This window comes from Motacilla alba, chromosome 20, assembly GCF_015832195.1.
Source record: "Motacilla alba alba isolate MOTALB_02 chromosome 20, Motacilla_alba_V1.0_pri, whole genome shotgun sequence".
NCBI lineage: Eukaryota > Metazoa > Chordata > Aves > Passeriformes > Motacillidae > Motacilla > Motacilla alba.
Window position 1 is genome coordinate 3,867,441 of NC_052035.1, and position 19,238 is coordinate 3,886,678.

General features: G+C 41.2%; 1 protein-coding gene across 10 annotated transcripts in view; it reads left to right on the forward strand.

Moving 5' to 3' along the window:
* The window catches only part of PTPRT (protein tyrosine phosphatase receptor type T), a 450,746-nt gene that overhangs the window by 110,114 nt on the left and 321,394 nt on the right, over positions 1-19,238 (forward strand). For all 10 annotated transcript variants that reach the window (XM_038158539.1, XM_038158540.1, XM_038158545.1 and 7 more), the window contains exon 2: positions 11,445-11,570. In XM_038158539.1, the coding sequence (XP_038014467.1) occupies positions 11,445-11,570 (126 nt within the window). The remainder of the gene's footprint in view (positions 1-11,444; positions 11,571-19,238) is intronic.

A 19,238-nucleotide genomic window follows, 5' to 3' on the forward strand; every position in this document is an offset into this window, starting at 1 on the left:
TACCCTTTCATCTACCAAAATCAAATGGAAAGGTGCTTTATAGGGCTGGGCAAGCAGGTGGATAAAACAATATCATGCACAAGGTATTTGTCTAACTTCTGGAGATGGCATCATGCAATTTCGAGTGTAAAAAGAAGTCTTTAAAGCAAAGATAATTATCTTCTTAAATTGCTGGTAAGATTTTATTTCCAGATGGAAATATCCAGTAAAGGAGCTTTTTGTGCATCTGAATAGCACTCATGAACTTTGACTATTTCAGTCTAAGAACAGCAATAAAGTTTGTCTGCAGTCCTACCAAAAGTGTGGGGTTTTACACAGGTTTTACAAAATCCTCCAAGATTCCTGAAAAGAAATATTGATGTACTGTCAGTGAAACAGCTTTGAAGCTTGTTTCAAATTTAGATTTTTAGAATCTGCCCTTTACTGGGCCATCTCTGCTGCATGTCCATCCCGACTGCACCACCAAGGGCTGCTGAGGTTGGGATAAAAAGCTCAGAGCACTTGGTTCACATGTCTCAATAGACCAGGGATTAAAAGCTGATTGAAACCATGGTTCATGTGACAGAAAAGGGCTTCTTATTCCAAGCTGGTCATTCATTATACCGAGAAGTGATTGCTTTTAGATTCTTTCACCTTGTGCCTTTCAAGTCTCAGAAAGAAATGTTTTAAGGATTTAATGCTTCCCAGCAGAGTTCAGGCTTGATGCTGCTTAAATGGAATAAGAGCTGTGGAGTTCAGAAAATCTGTCTTGAAAAATATTTTTCCTTGGAAATGTATTATTCTAAGTTTCAGCCATAAACTGGAGGTTATCTATAGCAAAGACAAGAATAAGGCCTTAGATGATGGAATAGGAATATTTTTCTCTATGTTCATTACCAGCCTGGTTTTGTGTAACTGGGATAGTACTGCCTGAAACTGTTCCCAAGTGAAGTGCAGAGTGAAAATAAGATGTTGAAATGTCGTCCATTTTAAAGTTTGGAATTCCTCTAAAATCAAGAATCTCAGCAGATACTTAGCTGTTGTTAACAAATCATTTCCCCCCATCAGTGGATGGAGACTGGAGTGGCTCATGGGGACTCCTTCAGCAGCACGTGGCTGATGGGCCACTTTTGAGCCCACCTGTGACTTGTCACTGGCTGCAGGTGGCCAAGGATGTGACAGGGTAACACCCAGGGGGATGAGAGAGGCTGTGATGCCTCTTAACAAAATCGGAGGTGTCTGTAGAGATAACTGCACTCGTGTGAAGTTACTCTGGATTTTCTCCTCATTGCCATGCTGCCCCTCATTAATACAGAGCTTGGAATGCTGCAGCTCTGCTAAATGCACATTCTGGGTCAGGGACTGTGAGAGGAAGATTCATGGCTGTAATTAGAGAGGCACTTTGCACATATGCTTATGTAGTACTAGGAAATTTGGTTAAACAGAAGAGGAGCTCTGTATATTTTCAAGAACTCACAAGTGCTGTTAGGCAGAGGCCTATTTATTCCTGGCACGTATTTACTCTGTGTTTTTCTCTTTGGGCAATGAATTTACACAGAGGAGGCTGGAGGATAAAAGCAATCAAATCTTTTTTTTTTTTTCTCACACTGTTTCCAGTGTGCTGCAGAGGACAGAGGGGCTTCCAGGGCTTGGTGTTTGCCCCACTGCACTGGGATTCTGAACTGCATCCCGGGTATTGCAGTGCACTTGTACGTCAAGGGAGAAAATGTGGATAAAAAAATGCAGAGGCAGAATAAATAAACTGAAAAAGCAATTAAAAGTCAGGTAACAAATGACTGAAATTCAAATCTGCAGCTGACTGTCAGTGCCTCAACCATCAGTCAGCTGATTGAGGTTTACAAGAGCTCTTAGAGTCCAGGATTTGCCCTCCTGTTCCCAGCCTGACTCCAGGGCACCTGGAAGCAGAGCAGCTGGAGAGCCACTGTCACTTCTGGGGCTGACTTGCTCCTGACACATTGAATGAAGATCATGGTTTGACTGAAAACAATTTAAAATACATGTCTTGAAATATCCTTGACATTGCACTTTAACTGTAATTTGAACCAGTAACTGTCAGCAACAAGTGAAAGGGCATTTGGAAGAGATAACCTTGATCTGAGATACGTATAAAGTTGGAGCTACAGGAATTGTTGGAACTCAATAAAAGTTATTTATACAGCCATTCTCCGGGAGTAGATTCCAATAACAAAGTTATTAAATTTAGCATGATATATCAGTGGCAAGACTCATTGCAAGTTATTACCACTGTATTATTAGCCAATTAGATTTGATTTGCTGATACTCAATAACAGATGATAGCTGTCCTTTTATCTAAATCTGATATTTAACCGGGGTGAGTTGAGCTAATTCTTGTCAAGCATAGCAGCTCAAATATCAAGGAGCTTTTTGGAGTCCTGCACAGCGCTGCATCTTTAATTGCACATGTTCAGAAGCAATTTAAACAAAATATTAGTATTGTTCATCAAGAATCAACCCACTTCATTAGAAATCTTCTCCAGGAAAACATTTAAACTACTGATAGTTCTTTTTGGAACTGTTTAGAATACAGATGGGGTGTGTCTGTGTGTGCACATGGACATTTCTGGCCTCATGAAGACTGTGAGTAGTTTTCTGTAAGTGCAAAAGTAAGATGCATTTTGGAAGTTCAGCACTGAGTTAATTTACTTCCCTTGGCCTCATTTGGGAAGTTAATGGAATGATTATAAAAGTGCCAGTCCAATAAAAACTTAAATTCTTTTCTGAAAAGGGTATGTCTGTTCTAGTTATATTTGATGGCAGCCAGATTGTGTTTAATTCTATTCCGTGTTTGGTGGTGTGGCAAGAAACCAGACTTCCTACCTTTATTTAAGCCAAGCCATGTGTTTTATGACCATGAACTTCCAATGGAACATCCCTGTTGGAAGGAGATCATCCTCCAAAACAGGAGCCTGAACAGCAGAACAGGGAAAGAAGGGTTGGAGGTTTTGTAGTTGCTGCTGGAATTCCTGAAATGGTGTCTGTTGAGGCAATATTTTATTCATCACCAAAGATAATGTGAGTCAGTCAACGGCTGCTTCTTGCTTGAAGTTCAAACACATTAATTTGAAGTTTGTATAAAAGCTTATTGAGAATGAGAGGCTTGCTAATGGAATATAAAATAAGTGAGAAACAGCTACTTCCAGACAGGTTTTTTCTGCCTTGTAGAGTAAAAGAAGGGTGTAATTTACGTGTGCAGCTTGAACAGGTATCCATGTGACAGATAAAATGCTGGAATGAAGCAAGCCAATAGAGAGCTCTGATCAACTCTCCAGTGTAGCAGCTGAGGTAGAACCTAGTGGAAATGCATTATAAATACAGTGTTGGACAAGCCTGTTAGGATCCACTGAATAATTATCCCTAAGAATTTTCAGATACTGTAAGAAAAGCAGAGCAATGTTCTGTTTTTTTTTTTTTAAGAAACAATGAACACCCACAAATAGCTTTTACTTGACAAATATAACTAAGCACATCTTCAACAGTCGTGGCTAACAATTTAAGGTGAATTTTTTGAATACAAAATAGAATTATTTTAGGAAAAAAAAAGTCCTGTGACTAAATAAATGAATTGAAGCAAACTAAGGCTTTTTAAAATATATTTAGTCTACAAGTATAGCAGCAAGTGTGTGCTACAAATCTGTGGTTTTAAAAAGAAATCTTCATTCTGTCCTAGTATGACTAAAGCAGGAGTCTGCTTCAATGGTGGAAAGCCATTAAATTTATAGATTGAAAAACTATTAGTTAGAATCATGAGAAAAGTTGGTGGGGAATGTCTGTTTCAGAATCTTTTATGAGTTTGATAACCTGTGTTAATTTTACCAGTTTCATTTCCTCGGGACAGTCAAGTCTGAACATTCTTAGCACAAATCTTGGCGTGATGCAGCAGACTGGAACTAACTGAACTTGGAAAGTCAGGGTTCTCTGAAAAGGTGCAGGGTATTAACTGACTTTTTTAGCAGCTTGAAAAAAAATAATTCAATCAGATTAGAGATATTACAGATCTCTAATATTAACTTATGCTTAAAGCAATAAAATGTTAATATTGAGCTATTGAAATAGTGACAGCTCAGCTGTCAGTAGCAAAAATGTATTCCTGGTATTAAATAAAGGACATACATTTTTGCAAGGCAAGTTAGATGAGTCATCCTTGATTTGGACATATAAATTGAAACAAATTACATTTAGTGTTAGTTTTAGTCCTGGGATACTTCAAAGTGGTTTCACTGATCCGTGGTGGATTATGCAGTACAGAATTAGTAATGAGTGTTTGAGCAGGTCTGGGGCTCAGTGATGAGACACAGAGGGAAGATTCAGCAAAGAGAAACCTGTAATGATGAATTTGAGGAAGAAAACTCAGCTTAAACTGACAAGTTCAGGCCATGGAGCTTAAACACTGTTCCATGCATGTCAGGATCCACGAGGCTTGCTCTGCTCCATTGGGATTAGGAGCAGAACTGAAAAACTCTGTCGGGCTCTGCTGCACATTTGGGACCAACACTTCTGCAGGGAAGTGCTGGGAGAAGAACTTGTTATTACTGGGAGGGCACTTGGAGTGTTCACACGACAGAGCTTCACCTGTCTGTTACTGGTGATGCTCCTCATGGACACCACACGTGATCCCTTAAGCAATATTTTGATTGCAGCAAGGTTCCTATGCAAGGAACCTCCAGCTATTGATTTTATCCCTTCATGGGGGATGTGTGTGCATGGAAACTGTGCTCAGAGCTGCTTCACAACATGTGGGAATAGACAGGTAACACTGCTACTGCAAAGACAGCAAGGTCACAGGGTGTGTAATTGGAAAAAGACTTAGAAAATGTATAAATATATGCTGATAGTATAAGTGTCTTTGTTAATGGCTTCATAGCACTTGGAATCCCAATTCCAGTTTTGAACCAAGGAGAGCTTTTCTAAACTGCATTCAGGATTTTCAAGGATTACATTGATTTAGGGAAAAAAAACCCAAAACCCTATACATACATATTTTAATTCTAAAGAGAAATAATTTTCATTGCTGTTTTTAAAAATAAAGGCAAGCTTCCTGCATGCTTCCCCTGTAATCTGGATTGCCAGGGCACAGAACATGCAAAAAGAATGAAATTTAGTCAACTCTAACAAAAATGCTTCAAGTTGGCCAGACAATTGCTACTGGTATCTCAGAGAACTGTCACCTTCCAGAGCATAGATAAAACTGTCTCTGCTTACATGTAAATTTAGCAGGACTGTATCAAGAGTGATTTGTCAAGACAAGGAACAGAAGTGTCTTGTGCTGGGTGAATCACTCCTCGACCATGGGGACTGACACTTGCAGCAGAACCCAATCCAGGTGGGATGTATTAGAGGAATTCTGATGGTTGTTTCTGAGCCCCAAACATCTGGATGCCTCAAGAGGAGCACTTCTGTGAGCACCAGCAGCTGAGAAGCCTGGGAGCTGTGTTTAATGGTTGAGTGACTCACCTGAATCTGTGCGAGCTCTGAGCCCAGTTCTTAAAGAGCTGCCATCAGAAAAAGAAGTTATGAATGCTTTACTTCAGAGTTTATTCCTTCTTACACTCTGGAGAATCTATTCCCCAGTTTCTCCTGGTGTGGATCCTCTGTTTTCTAATGAGGCATAAAAAATGATCAAAGCTTTCCCTGCAGTTTGAGGAGTCAGAGCATCTTTGTCTCCCTTGTAGAGTCTGAGTTTAAATAGACCCTGAATACATGGTGCCCTTTGACTCAGTCAAGATGACTCTTTTTTTCTCTGCAGAAACCTGTTCTTTGAAAGTCTGTGGCTATAGAACAAACATTTGGTTAGGATAATAAAGTACTCATTGAAATTGGCCAGTTGCAAGAGCAGGTTGATGTGCACTTGTCTGATGTCTCCTGTCTTCATCTTTCTGGAAGGACTAGAAAGCACACAAAGGACTCACTGCTCTTCCTGAGTGAGGAAATTCCAATATTCCTTGATTTATCCCATCTTAAAGCAACTCAGCACAAGGTTTACATGTACATTTTCATTCTTCATTCTCTCCCACTTCCAGAAGAATATACAATAAGATTTCTCAGGAATTTGCTATATGAATTCTACAGTCTGAAAAATAAGTTACAAATGGATTTTTATACAATAAATCCCACACTAGGAGTTACTTTAATGAGCCAAATGCATCTTTTCCAGCCCTGGTAAACAAGAATGTCTCTGGAAGGGATGAGAATGAATGATCAGAAACAGTGGTGGTTTAATTTGTAGAGTTTTATAGTTCATAAGCACTGCCTCATCCTAACAGCATGTGTTTCTTCCTTTACTTGCTTTGCATTTTGTGAGTTTAAGACAAAAACTGATAGACTAAATCTCAGCTCTCATGAAAGTTTCAAAAGGGATGTTTACTAAAAAGTGTTCATGCTTTCTTAACTTTTGCCCATTTTGTTGCTGTTTGGGAGTTATTGTTGTTTTTATTTGTTTTGTTTTCAGTAAATGAGAGAAGTAACTACTTCTTTTTGGAGGAATGATGCAGTGGATCAATGAGACTGATGTTCTCATTGTCTCTATTCCTTTCCCACTTTGGGATTGCTGTAAATGCCTGATCAAATTCTATCTGCTCCTCTGTTTCCTGTGTGTGTTTAGAACCACAGGATAACCAATGAGGCTTCTCACATCACTGTGTTTCTTTATCCCCTTTTAGAAGTATTGTGTTTTTTATCTGGTGAGTCTGTGAGAGTTTGACATTGGATGACTTTATAAAACATTCAACTAATTGGATTTGTTAAAATAAATAAATCAAACACTAATTGGAATGTGCCCTGCCATTATTTTTGCTTACTGAATTAGATATTATGGCGTGAAGTTCTTTTTATCATATTTGTGCACTTATTTAAACACCCCCCTGGCGCACACTTCTGCAAATTCAATTATATATTCAAAGGAGCCATTCAATTTATGCAAGGCTGGTTTACATATAATCCAGGGGCAAGTCTCAGTAACTGATGCTAGGTCTGCTCAAGATTAATTAGCATCACTCAGATGAGCAGTGGCATTGTTACAAGCCCGCAGAGTAAAACAAGGGATATTTTATCCTTCTTATGTGAGCCATTATTTGCTTCAATATGACCCTTTTCAGGAAGGGAAAAACTTTCTTGTTTAGATTTCATTTTGTGAAAAGGGTTTAACACCATCTGTGTTATCCAAAGCCATCAAAGCCATCTCCATTCCCTCGTTGGCCCCACTGAGCAACTGCGATTGTTCAGTTTTTAGCCAAGCAGGAAAAAGGCTCCAAACATCCCAGTATCTTTTCCAAAAATCCTCATTCTTGCTAACAATTTATGAAGACCCAGCACCCCACTTTGGTGAATGTGTAAATGTTGCCATTTTCCTCAAGCTACTCTGAGATGTGTGACTGAAATGATAACTTGCAGACCTGGTAACTAAATTCATCCAGTGGTTGGTCCTCCTTTCCCTTCAACTTGAGGATTATTTTTTCAAGGTTAATGAATAGCCCTGTTCTGCCTCTCAGCAGTCAGATTTCAGCCATGGATGACTTTCTTTGGGGATGGATCTAACCTCTCCTGTCTTTATATTCATCATATTTGGGTGTAGCTCGTATAAAAGTATCTGCATGGGTGGGGTGTCTGTGGAAATATTGAACATTAAGCTTATGCTGACATCAGTGAAAGCAACACTTCTGCTTGTTACTATTCCTACTTTAGTGAACTCCTAAAATCTCTTTAATTTTCTGAACCTGGCTGCCTGGAAGGGAAGATGCAATGTCACATCTGCCACCTTCTGCAGAAAGGGGGGCAACCACTGACATGCTTGCTTGATTTGCTTGGCAAATATGAACAAAAGTCACTGTGGCTTCATGGCTTTACCACGGATTGGATATAGGGAAGAATTTTTTACTGTGAGGGTGGGCAGGCCCTGGCACAGGGTGCCCAGAGCAGCTGTGGCTGCCCCTGGATCCCTGGAGGTGACCAAGGCCAGGCTGGACAGGGCTGGGAGCAGCCTGGGACAGTGGAAGGTGTCCCTGCCATGGCAGGGGTGGCACTGGGTGATCTTTCAGATCCCTTCCAACCCAAAGCATTCTGTGACTCTGTGACTGTTAGAGTAACCCCAAAATCTGTGATATTCTGATATATTGTACTACTTTCCTGTCACTTTCTGAAGTTTCTTTCCATTCCATTATACACTGTGCACTGCAACAGTGTGAAGAGAGGAGCTGTTGACTTTTTGGCTCACAAGTCACTGTGGCTCTGGCTCCCAGCTGAACCTTTATTTCATTTTTAATTCTGCTCTCAGTGGACACAGCAGAGCAAGAAGCTGGTGGGCACTGCCCTCCTCTTGGCTCCCAGGATTCCCACAGGCAATCTGCTTGTCTGAGCCCTTAAAATCAACTCCAGCTTTTTCTCCTTGTCCTCATTTCCTGCAAATTCACCGCCACATTCCAATTCTGCTGCCTCTAGTAAATTAATCCTTCTGGCTTATTGCCCTGTCACTCTGTGTTTGGAGGTTTCTCCACTAACCTTTTCTTTCTTGGAAATGTAGGTGTCTTGCTACTGCTTTTAAGGCTCTCCATGGTTTATCCTTTCCTTTCCTATTCAGCTGTACTACAAGGTTAGCTTTGACTTTCAGGCGAGGCACTTTAAAGCTTCCTCAGGTGTTGTCTTGTATCAGCAGATGCTCCCAATTAATTTCCACAGGTTCTCACTGTGTCCCTTTTTCAGCTCCTCACACTCCATCTTCCTCAGAGAGGATAAAACCACCTGTTTAGCTGATTATGCCAGGCTATTGACAATTACATTCCCACTTCAGTGAGCGCTGCTGCCCCATATTTTGCTACTTATTGCTTGTTTTGCTTCTGGGACTTTGTAGCAGCTCCTGTGCAATTTTCTCTGTGTACAGGAGACCTTGCACGGGAGTTGGGCTGGAGCAGAGGATGTGTTTTACAATTCCTCCAAAGGAACAGCTCCCAGACAGCCCCATCCCTGTGTGCTGAGCAGGGGGGTGGGGGTAGTTTGTGTCTGAATTAAAGGGAATCTATCAAAATGAGAATGCCCCATCAAGGCTGAGAGCACAGGGTTGGATTTTGCCTGTTCTGCTGGCTGGGATAAAGAGGACTTTCATTGCTCACTCCCACACAGTCCAGGCTGCCTGGATTTTCCCTTAGACTTTTTTAATGAGCCTGTTCAATATTGCAATTTTGAACTTTTTCACCTAAATTAATTTAAATAAAAATTAGGGAGACAGGAGACAGTTACACAGATAGGTGTAATCCTGCTTGTTTTGACAGCTGGGAAGGCTTCACAAATGCAATAAATTAAAGGCAAGGATTATTTAAATATTATAAAATCATGAAAACTCAGAAATATTTTCAGAAGCTACTGAAACATGCAAGTTTTCCAGGGTCATAAAATTTATTAACAGATGAAAATATGTAATATATACAAGTTTTAATTTTTTAGGACAAGCTTGATCTCTTTAAACCTTTTTTTCAGCAACAGAGCATTTTGAGGTGTCAGGTACTCTATCCAACAAACCTTCCTAGCATATACTTGACTAGAAATGTTTGGTGAAGTTTTGTAGAACCACTTAAAAAATCAATTACAGTTGGAGTGCAGAGAGAGTCATTTAACAGAGTAAGGGATTGAGAACTATGAATGACATGAAATATACTTGTAATTTGTGAGGAGTTCCATAGGAACTGAGACAAACTTTGGGCTTTCCAGGGGGGATGGGTAATATGGGTGAAAATTAAAGAAAGCTTTAATGCCTTTAGTGTTGGGTAACCCTTTATTGCAGGGGAACCACAGGTCAGTGACGTGCCAGGTGTTTATTGTGTGAGTGCAGCTGTGGGAAGGAGGGAGGAGTCAGGAATATCTCTGTCCATGCAACTCTGGTTGGTGTCAGCGATGTCTTGTGAAGGCTGCCCTAGAACAGAGACTAGAAAGAGTCAAAGAATAAAGCAGGGATTTATTAAAAGCCCTCAATGAATCCACCTTGTGCAGCACAAGAGCCCAGCCAGGGCTGCACCCAAGATGAACCAAAATGGTCCCAAAATGCACGAGCGCTCCCGGGGTCTCTCCCTTGGATCAGTTCTGCTCCATTTGCACCTTGCAGTTCATTGTTCCGTTCCAGCTCCAGCCCAGGCACTCCCATCCTGCTTGTTTTTCTCTCTCCAGCCCACGCTGTTTGTGCTCTTGGGCTGAGATTTGGATCATTTGTCCTTGGTGCCCAGCTGGAGCAGGAATTGTTTTGTCTCCCTGCTCTGTGCAGAGAGCTCACCATCCCTTAATGTGAAGCTCAGAAGCACACACTAAAGCACCACAGGATCTGAAAAATATAAAAGCTAAAACCTGAGGCATCATCAGGAGCCATTGGTGCTTGGCTGGCAGAGCAAGGGAGCATTGTCCTGAGCACTGTGCAGCCCTGGCATGTTACATGTGCCCAGTTCCTTTGGAGCACTGGGATCTGCAGAGAACAATGATCCTTTCTTCCCTAAGAGGAAACCAAATCTTTATAGACACACCTTGGGCATGATTCAAGTCTAAACTGAGTTACCCAGATCCCTGATCCAGTGGATCCAGTAGTGAAATACTTTGGCAGGTTGGGTTGGGTGGAGGTGAAGAGTGCATGAGATCATAAGGGACACCAGAGTAGGAACATCCTAGGGAATAAACAATCTTATTCCTCTGCATGACCCAAGTTTCAAATATCTGCCCTGGAACACATTTCATTCCACAGTTCCTGAATTTCCCTTGATTCACAGGTGTTCAGGCAGCTGCCAATGTATTTATGAGAGTTAATTCCTTCCAAGTATTTCAGGAATTGCAGTAAAGATCTGGAAGGTGTGAATGCCAGTTGACATCTGCTGCTTCTCATTCTCTTGTTCAGAAACTACAGGGCCATGCTCAAATGTATTGATTTGAAAGACCTTGAGGAAGCTCTGTGTGTTCATGGACTACACAGAAATTTGTGCTGTTAAGTTTAGGAGATGGTTAAAGCCAGGTTAAATATAATCAAGGCTTAAAACAAAAAGAAGTGAGGCCTTGCTGTAGGAACAGTGATGCTATGCTTGTTTGTAATTTGCATTCCTCCTTCATTTTCCTGATTTTTAAAAAAAAAAATCTTTCTTGGAGGTTCATGCAAATATTCCTGCATGGGGGTATCCTGTAGAATTGTCCTTGAAAATAACAGGTTGAAATAAAGGGGACTGATCTTAGAAACAGTAGTGTGGAGGGAGGAAAACAAGGGCTTCCAGTGGAGATAAAACATAGAAAGTACAAAGATATTTTTGGACATCACCTTTGGAGCTGCATGAAAAATAATGTTCAGGAAATGAGTTTTATTTATTTTTATTTCCTTTGTAAGCTTGGGTACAAAAGATCCAAGTAAATGGCCTACCACAAAGAAAGAGAGAAAATTAACCCAGAAATGTTTTCATTTTTCTTGGTTTTAGGTGGTTGTTCATTTGATGAGCACTACAGTAACTGTGGTTATAGCGTCGCCTTGGGAACCAATGGATTTACCTGGGAGCAGATCAACACCTGGGAAAAGCCAACAATGGATCCTGCTGTCCCAACTGGTGAGTGAGGAGCCTCATCAACAGTGATGAGATGCAATTCTTGGAGAGACTCAGATGTTATTGCTGTGTATGTGTGCACTGGCTCTGGGTACACACAACAGCAGAGCAGGATTTTACTCTATGATAAAATGTTAATTTTGTGTTCAAAATATTTTGGCAACAGAATTCATAGATGTGAGGTGACTTTTTGCAACATTTGCCATTGGATATCCTTGAAGAATTGTTTTACATTTCTTATTCTTATTTTGTTTCTCATTTAGCAGAGAGGAAATGTTTTGGATATAAAACTCCATGGTTCGGCCAGCTTTTGGCTTGTTTCTGGATGAGAGAGTTATCTGGGGATGTTCATGTTGGACAGGCCAGAAGTAAAGCCTAACAATGTGTGGAAATGCTGGACATTGCAGTTACCATTTAGCTCTCAAGTGATGAGAGTTAAATTCCAATTTTGAGAAAGACAAGAAAGTTCCTAGAGAATTAATTGTGGTGCCTAATGCTTGATTAGGCTGAGGCTTGAGACATGAGACTTCTCATATGCAAGAAAAACATTTTTATCAGTGAGAGTTATCAGAGTTTCTAATTTACTAATATGTACTGACTTCCATGTGGTAGTTGGAATATTCTTAGCAGAGCTCATGGTGGTGATAATTTCCAAGTGTTGTTTTCCACTGGAAGTTGCCATTATGCTCTATATGGGAATGAATTCTCTAGCCTTAAATTGCTGTGGAATGCTTTGTTTACATTGAAAAAGAACTTGATTTAAGAAAACACTTCAAAGTTCCCTAAAAATCCTACTTTGTCCACGTTGGTTGCCACCTAAAAAAGCAATACAAGTCTCTTTCAGGCACACAGTGGCAAAAAGACTTCATCAGCCAGTTAAGACTTTGATTTCACTCCTAAAAAACCAAATATTTATTCTGGTTAGTGCATTGCACTGTGAGAGCATGAGCTACGTGGAAGAACAGAATATAATGTTGTTCAAGACATATTCTTATGCCTGTAATTATTGGGATAAGAGACTTGTAATTGCTGGCTGCCTGTAAGGACACGGTGTGGAGCTGAGACAGCAATAGCTCCCTGCCACAGCCACTGACAGACAGCCCAGACCCCATTCCTGGGAGCTTTTCACTAAAAAACAGCTCAGGAGAACCAGCCTGGCTGGGCTTCCTCCAGCACAGAAAGCTGTTTAAGTTCTGTGGGTTTTAAATAATTTTATCATTGGAAATTGTTCAGAATAGGAGCCTTCAAAGTGTGTCACACCCGATGCTACTTGGTTTGGCTGTGGCATCCCCAAAGGAGTGAATTGTGGAAGTTGCAAATTTTTGGTCCTGCCTGTAAGAGTGTATTTCATGATTCTGGATGTTGTTGTGTTTTAAATGATGGCAGTTTTATCTATGGGGCTCTTCAGATTTGGGTTCATTGTTGTGGCCTTACTTTGTGTCCTTGGTAAAGACCAAGCTGGAGAGACATGGCTAATCTTTGCGTTAACTGATCCCAGAAGGAAGGAGTAGGAATTTACAGTTTTGATGCAATTGAGAATCTGGAACAAATGGGAAGGTTTATATGGCTTCCACTGGATGAGTTCAATGCTTTGTTAACTCAAAATGTTAAAGTAAACCCTTCCTGGCCTCCTTATGGAGATGTATTGTAATCTGAAATACCCTGGAACCATGGAGGGGTCAGCAGAAGTCACAGATCTGGAAAAGACCTCTGAGGTTATTGACTCCAACCATTATCCCATCCCCAAACTATGCTCCCACATCTCTGTGTTTTATGACCACATGTGCCACATCTCCTCATTTTATGAATGCTTCCAGGGATGGTGACTCCACCACTTCCCTGGGCAGCTGTTCCAGTGCTTGACAACCCTTTCAAAGAAATTTTTTCCTAATATCCAATCTAAACAACAAAAGACAAGCAACACCCTGGAATGGCATGATTAAAAAACCCCAAAGCAACAAGCCTACCCAAAAAACCCCAACCCCAAATAAATCACTCCATATGCACAAAAAATCCCCCATGCCAACCCCAGAACATCACAGTGTAGTTTGTCCAAATACTTGTGGTTTCCCCCTTTCCTTGATATCTGGCATAATGAAAAAAATATCTAGAGATTCTCCAGCAGCTGCAAATTTAATGGAATTTAAATTGAAACATTTGGAATTTAACTGAATTGAAACAATGGAATTTAACTGAAACAAAAAATGCAGAAAACTTTATTGAAGTTAGAAGGCAAAGGTAAAGCAGCCGTCAGTGGGAATGTGCTGATAAAGAAATGCTATGTAAGAAGGTTTGAAGGAGCATGAGGAGAGATGAGTCAGTTCCTGATGTGACTGATTGATGTCACAGGATTGTTCGCACAGAACAAAGGGCAAGATCAGTAGTTGGAAGATCATGGACCACAGCAAATGTGTACAGAAGGGCCTGGTGTAACAAACCCCATGTTTTCAAGAGCTGTCCAAGTCGTGCTAACCTTGGAGTAAATTGCAGTGTTCAATCACACCCCCTGAAGCTGGTGAGACTTTTGGAGCTATTATTGAGAGTCTGTTGCTGGCTAGAATTGGGATGTTTGTGTTGGTTACTCTTTCAAAAGCTGTTTGGTGGGAATAAAAGTTGTTTACTTAATATTCATGTAGAGGCAAAGCCAGGTGGATGAACTGAAGAACAGCACGTTCCACTCCTACAAGCGGGGACATCTTTAAAGCTGGAGTCCTCGAACATGTGATGATTGACTTTCCATTCCGTTGAATTTCTCCACAGCAGCTGAGAGAAGCAGGGTGTAAATCCACTGAGCTTCAGGGTGTAAGAGGTGGTAACAAAGAGGTGCTCATGGAATAAGCACCCAGAGGCACGACAGAGCACAGGGAGTGGTGGCAGGAGTGCCAGCAGGGCTCTGGGATGCAGTAATGCAGATTTTTACATTGGGGCCGTATTTTAAATACTGCCTTACTTTTATAGCTAGAAATAGGTTAAAATTCTACATTGTGGAAGTGGTGAAAACAAAAAGTGAGCAGGAATCAGGTTGGTTCAGTGACACTGAGTCAGCCTGCAGTGCTGGAAGCATGGCCAGCCCCCAGCTGCTCAGCCCTTTCCTCTGGAAAACGTTTTGGCTTTCCTAAGTACCAGCAGATCCCTTTGAATTCAACCAAGCCACAGAACTGTGTCCTCCTGAATACTAATGATGCTGTCTAGCACTTTTTAAAGTCCTTTTCACTGCTAGATCTCAGAGTGCTCTTCAAAGGAGGTCAGTTCCATGAATGAGAGCCCGAGTCCCCAGAGCTGTGTGATTCTCTGCTGACACACTTGCTGCAAAGGTCTCTGCCCAGGGATGTCTTTCTGGTCTTTATTTTTTTAATTAAAATGTTAAAAAGAAAAAAAAAAGAAGCCAATTAAACTGCTTCATTAGCAATGTAGAAGTTTGTAGGCAATTTGTTTTACTCCATTGCCAGCAAATAAACTGTTTCCCATGAATTCTGTGATTAATTCCTTAGGGCTGGAAACAGTGTTAATTGGGGGATTAAGAACCAGATGTTTGTTGTTCTGAATAAATGTTTCAAAAACGCAGAACACATGAATCGTAGGTATCCAACCCCCAGATTTCAGTGGGACTTTGGTTCCACCTCCTTGCACAATAGCAGGACTGATTATAACAAAATATTCTCTAACAGATGGGTGTTTACTTAAGCCTGAATACCCTCAGTGATGAGTATTCTGCAGCTTTTGGGCTGTTTGTTCCACTGTTTGAATTGTAGACGTTCTTAAACCTTCATTTTCCTTTCTGTGGCTTCAACTCTTTTGTTTTTCCATTTTTGAATAGGGAGAATAATCGGTTGTTCCTCTCTTATAACCTCTCCTATATGCAGTTAAATCTTTATTCTGCAGGACTAAATGTGACCCAGTCCTTTTAACCTTTCTTAATTGTCTTGTTGCCTTCCCTGCACCTTCAGTCATTATTTTCTCACCTTTTGGGGGACATTTCTTTGAAGCTGTGCTACCAAGCAAGGATTCAGCACTCTGCATGGCAGTGCTGGAAGGCACAAGACCAACCCAAGCCAGTCTGGGATCCTGTGAGAGTGGGACTTGAGCTCTTTTGTGGGTCTTTTTTGAGGCAGATGCTTGGTTAGCCCAACAAAGAAATGTGTTTGAATCAACCAGGCAAAAGTACTGCTTTTATTCTCCGTGTCACCACTTTACAGCATTCCAAGGAGCTGGGACCTGGCTGCTCTGGCAGCAGTTGCAAGAATAATATTAATAATGAAAGTATTTAACATTTAAAGTTCAAAGTATTTTACTATCATTTGCTAATTAACTCCAATGGAGACTTAACCAGGGCTGACTAGACTGAAGTAATTACTTTAATTGTATTAAATATGATTCTATCTGAATGCAAAGGCATCGTGCCTTGTGCATTTGTGCAGCTGCATTCTTTGCTGTTGGATTTTAATCCCACATTTACTTTGTGAAGTTTTCCTGTTCCAGCTTAGCAGACAAATAATCAGCACACAGAGGCTGAATTTCTGGTCCCATCTGCCTGACTGCTCACTTCCTTTCATCTCTGTAGCACTTAGAGCAAGTGCCACTTTGCTTTCACAGAAATAAACAATAATTCTTCCAAAAGAAATGGAGTACATGTGTGTATAAACATAGACCTGCATCTCTGAGTGCTCCATATCACTGCTGTTTCTTGCTCCACTGTTTTCCAGCTGGGCATTGTCTAGGAAACAGAAGTGTAGGTATGAAGAATGTATGGATTAGCAAAATGTTTGGAATAAATGATAATATTCAGAATGACACCGCTTTTAGGTTACTTAGCGAGTGCAAATGGCCTCACTTTGCATCCTAATTCCACAAAACATCTTCTGCAAAGAGCAACAGGACCTGCTACTGTTGAAGGGTAATTTTGTGATAGAAATTGGTGCATTTTTATCTCCCATGGAGTCATTTAGATTGGAAAAGCTCTGTGGGATCATCAAGTCCAGCCATTACCCCAGCACTGCCAAGCCCACCCCTAAAGCATGGTCCCAGGCATGCCATGACATTTTTTTTTAATATTTCCAGGGATGATGACTCTACTGCTGCCCTGGGCAGCCTGTTCCAAACTCTGACTACTCTTTTGGTGAAGAAATGTTTCCTGAGAACCAATCTAAACCTCCATCTAAACGGTGGCTGTTTTGAGATGATATTTTCAGGCCCAAATGAGTTCTGAGTGTGGCCTTAGAGAGCCTGCATCCCGTGTGCCAGTGAGTGAGCCCAGCTCAGAGCTTTCAGGGTGTGCAGTGCATCACCTCCCCTGGATGTGATGGATCCTCCACCACGGCACCACTCACTGAGAGATCACAGCAGAATCTGTGTCTTTGCTCCTGCAGCAGAGAGAAGGGATGGGGGACTCTTCCCACACCTAAATGAGTGTGTTCCTTTGTTGCAGGAACTGGAGGAGTCTCTGAGCTTCTCACTGCAAGAACAGAAGGGTCATCATCATTAGTGTGGCTCTGTGAAATACTCATTTAGCAGGCAAGCATTGAGATATATCCAGGAATTCCAGATGGCCAAATTCCACTCGGGCTGCTCTGAACTGAGTGAAGTTTTATGGGAGTCTAACAGGCCAAATGCTTTCCTGTGTCACCTTTGTCTTTTTGTGAGTGGCACCATGGAGTTACAGCAGGAATGGATAATTATCAAGCAGCTTTCCTTCTGGAAAGGGATAACCCACACTGGATGAGCAGGATGCTTTTATTCTGTTCAGGAGAGGAGAGATGTGAAGCTACTGCTGACCTCCAGAAAGGCCAGGGACCCTCTGTGCATAGGTCAGGCATTCGTCTCTTCTCCCTGCAGGCCAGAATGGTGCCAGCAGGAGTTAGACTCAACATTTGTAAATTTGAAAGGCGAGGCAGCAAAATTAACATTTCCCTGTGTCTGAGTCTATTAATTCTTGCTTACAAGAAAATACAAAAAGAAACTTGTTAAAGGAATAAATTAAAATTCATCTGTGTATATGATGAATCATGATTCAGTTTTGTCTGAGAGGGAGAAAAAAAATTGGCTCAGCTGCCTGTATATTTTTTTTCCTCCAAAAATATTTTATGCAGGGGAAATTACTAAGAATGAGTCAAATATGTTTCTCCCCACTCTTTCACTTGCATACAAGTAAATAGATTAGTCTGTGGCTTGTTAATGAGCTCCAAGTAATTTCTCAGCTGTTAAGGTCTAAAGAGAAAGGGATCTCTGGAAAGTTTCCCCAACGTGTTTTTATTTGCTATTTATTCTGCAGCCTCCTGTCTGTGTTTTGGGATTCTTTCTTGTAAATAATTCTTCCCTATTTCCAGAATTCCATCCCTGCTTGATGCTAACCTGAGTTTTTTTGGGATTGACTGCAGGTGTTGGGTTTATTTTAGTGGATGTGCATGCCAATGTTGAGGTTTCCAGGAAAGTGCACACTTTTGACCTATTAATGAATGCAGCTTTGGGAGGAATGTAACCTTGCAAGCAACGAGAGGGAGTTATTTCTGTCCTTCCAGCCTCCAATTGCTCTGTTTTACTCTCTCCAGGCCCTAAGCCACCCCTCTAACTATTCTGTGATGGCTGCTCTCTGCCCAGCGCCAGGATTTGGGCGTCTCTTGGAGGGATATGTTGTTACCCATATGTATTTACTACCTTGTGTAAGGTCTGGGCTGCCAGTAACTAAATCCCACCTGTGTATATGTAGAAAATCTTGCTTATTCAGCAATGAAGACCATGACCATGAACTGATTTCATACAGGTGGCAATTTAAATCCATCAGTTTTAAGAGTGATTCTTACCAAATATTTGCTCCGTCTCATGTTCCACTGTTCTAACACCCAGTGAAACCTTTCCTTTGGGATGGGGTGTACTGGTTTTGGATGAAACAGAAACAGTGGGGGGCTGTTTGACCTAAGTCTGTGGGGAAATTGCACACCTATAAATAAAGTATGTCACACTTAGCTAACTAAGTACTTGCTTTCAATGATGCAAAAAGTAGATTTAATTAAGAACATTTACCTCTCCAGAAAACTTTTGCTGAGAGGAAGTTACATCCCAGTTTTTAATTCTGTGTCATTCCCATTGTAAAGGTGAGAGAGAATTTCTTCTCATGTGCTGTGGTCAGAGGTCAGCAAAACCATCCTTCCACTTAGAGGGAGGTGGAGTTTTGGTACTAAAATCAAATTCAGCAAAGATGTGCAGCCTTCAGTGAGCTCACAGGGTATAAAGAAATGATATCAAAGAGCAGGATGGCTTTTAGGAAGTGTTTTAATAACTCTGAAGGGATTGCTGTCTGCTGGGAGCACACATAGTTCTGCACCTTGATGTGTTAAATGGTACATTTGAACTGTTGTCAGTCTCTTCCTGACCCTTTCCTGCCAGAGCTTCCCCAAACAGAGCTGTTTGTGAGTGTCAGGACCTTTCCATTATCACCATTAGTGAGATCATGGCACTTCTAAAGCACTGCCACAACATCACTCAGCATCACCCTGGGAGGAAGGGGAGGACAAGCAAGCTGGTGAACTCGTTCGTCCTGCGTGATTTCAGCACAGAAACATTAATTTCTCTCAGCAACTGTTGGCTCCAGCAGGAACTGATGCCTCTCAGCATCTGAGCACACAGCCTCTATTTTTTATAATGTGTTATTTTGGGCTCTGTTTGGACATGCTGTCC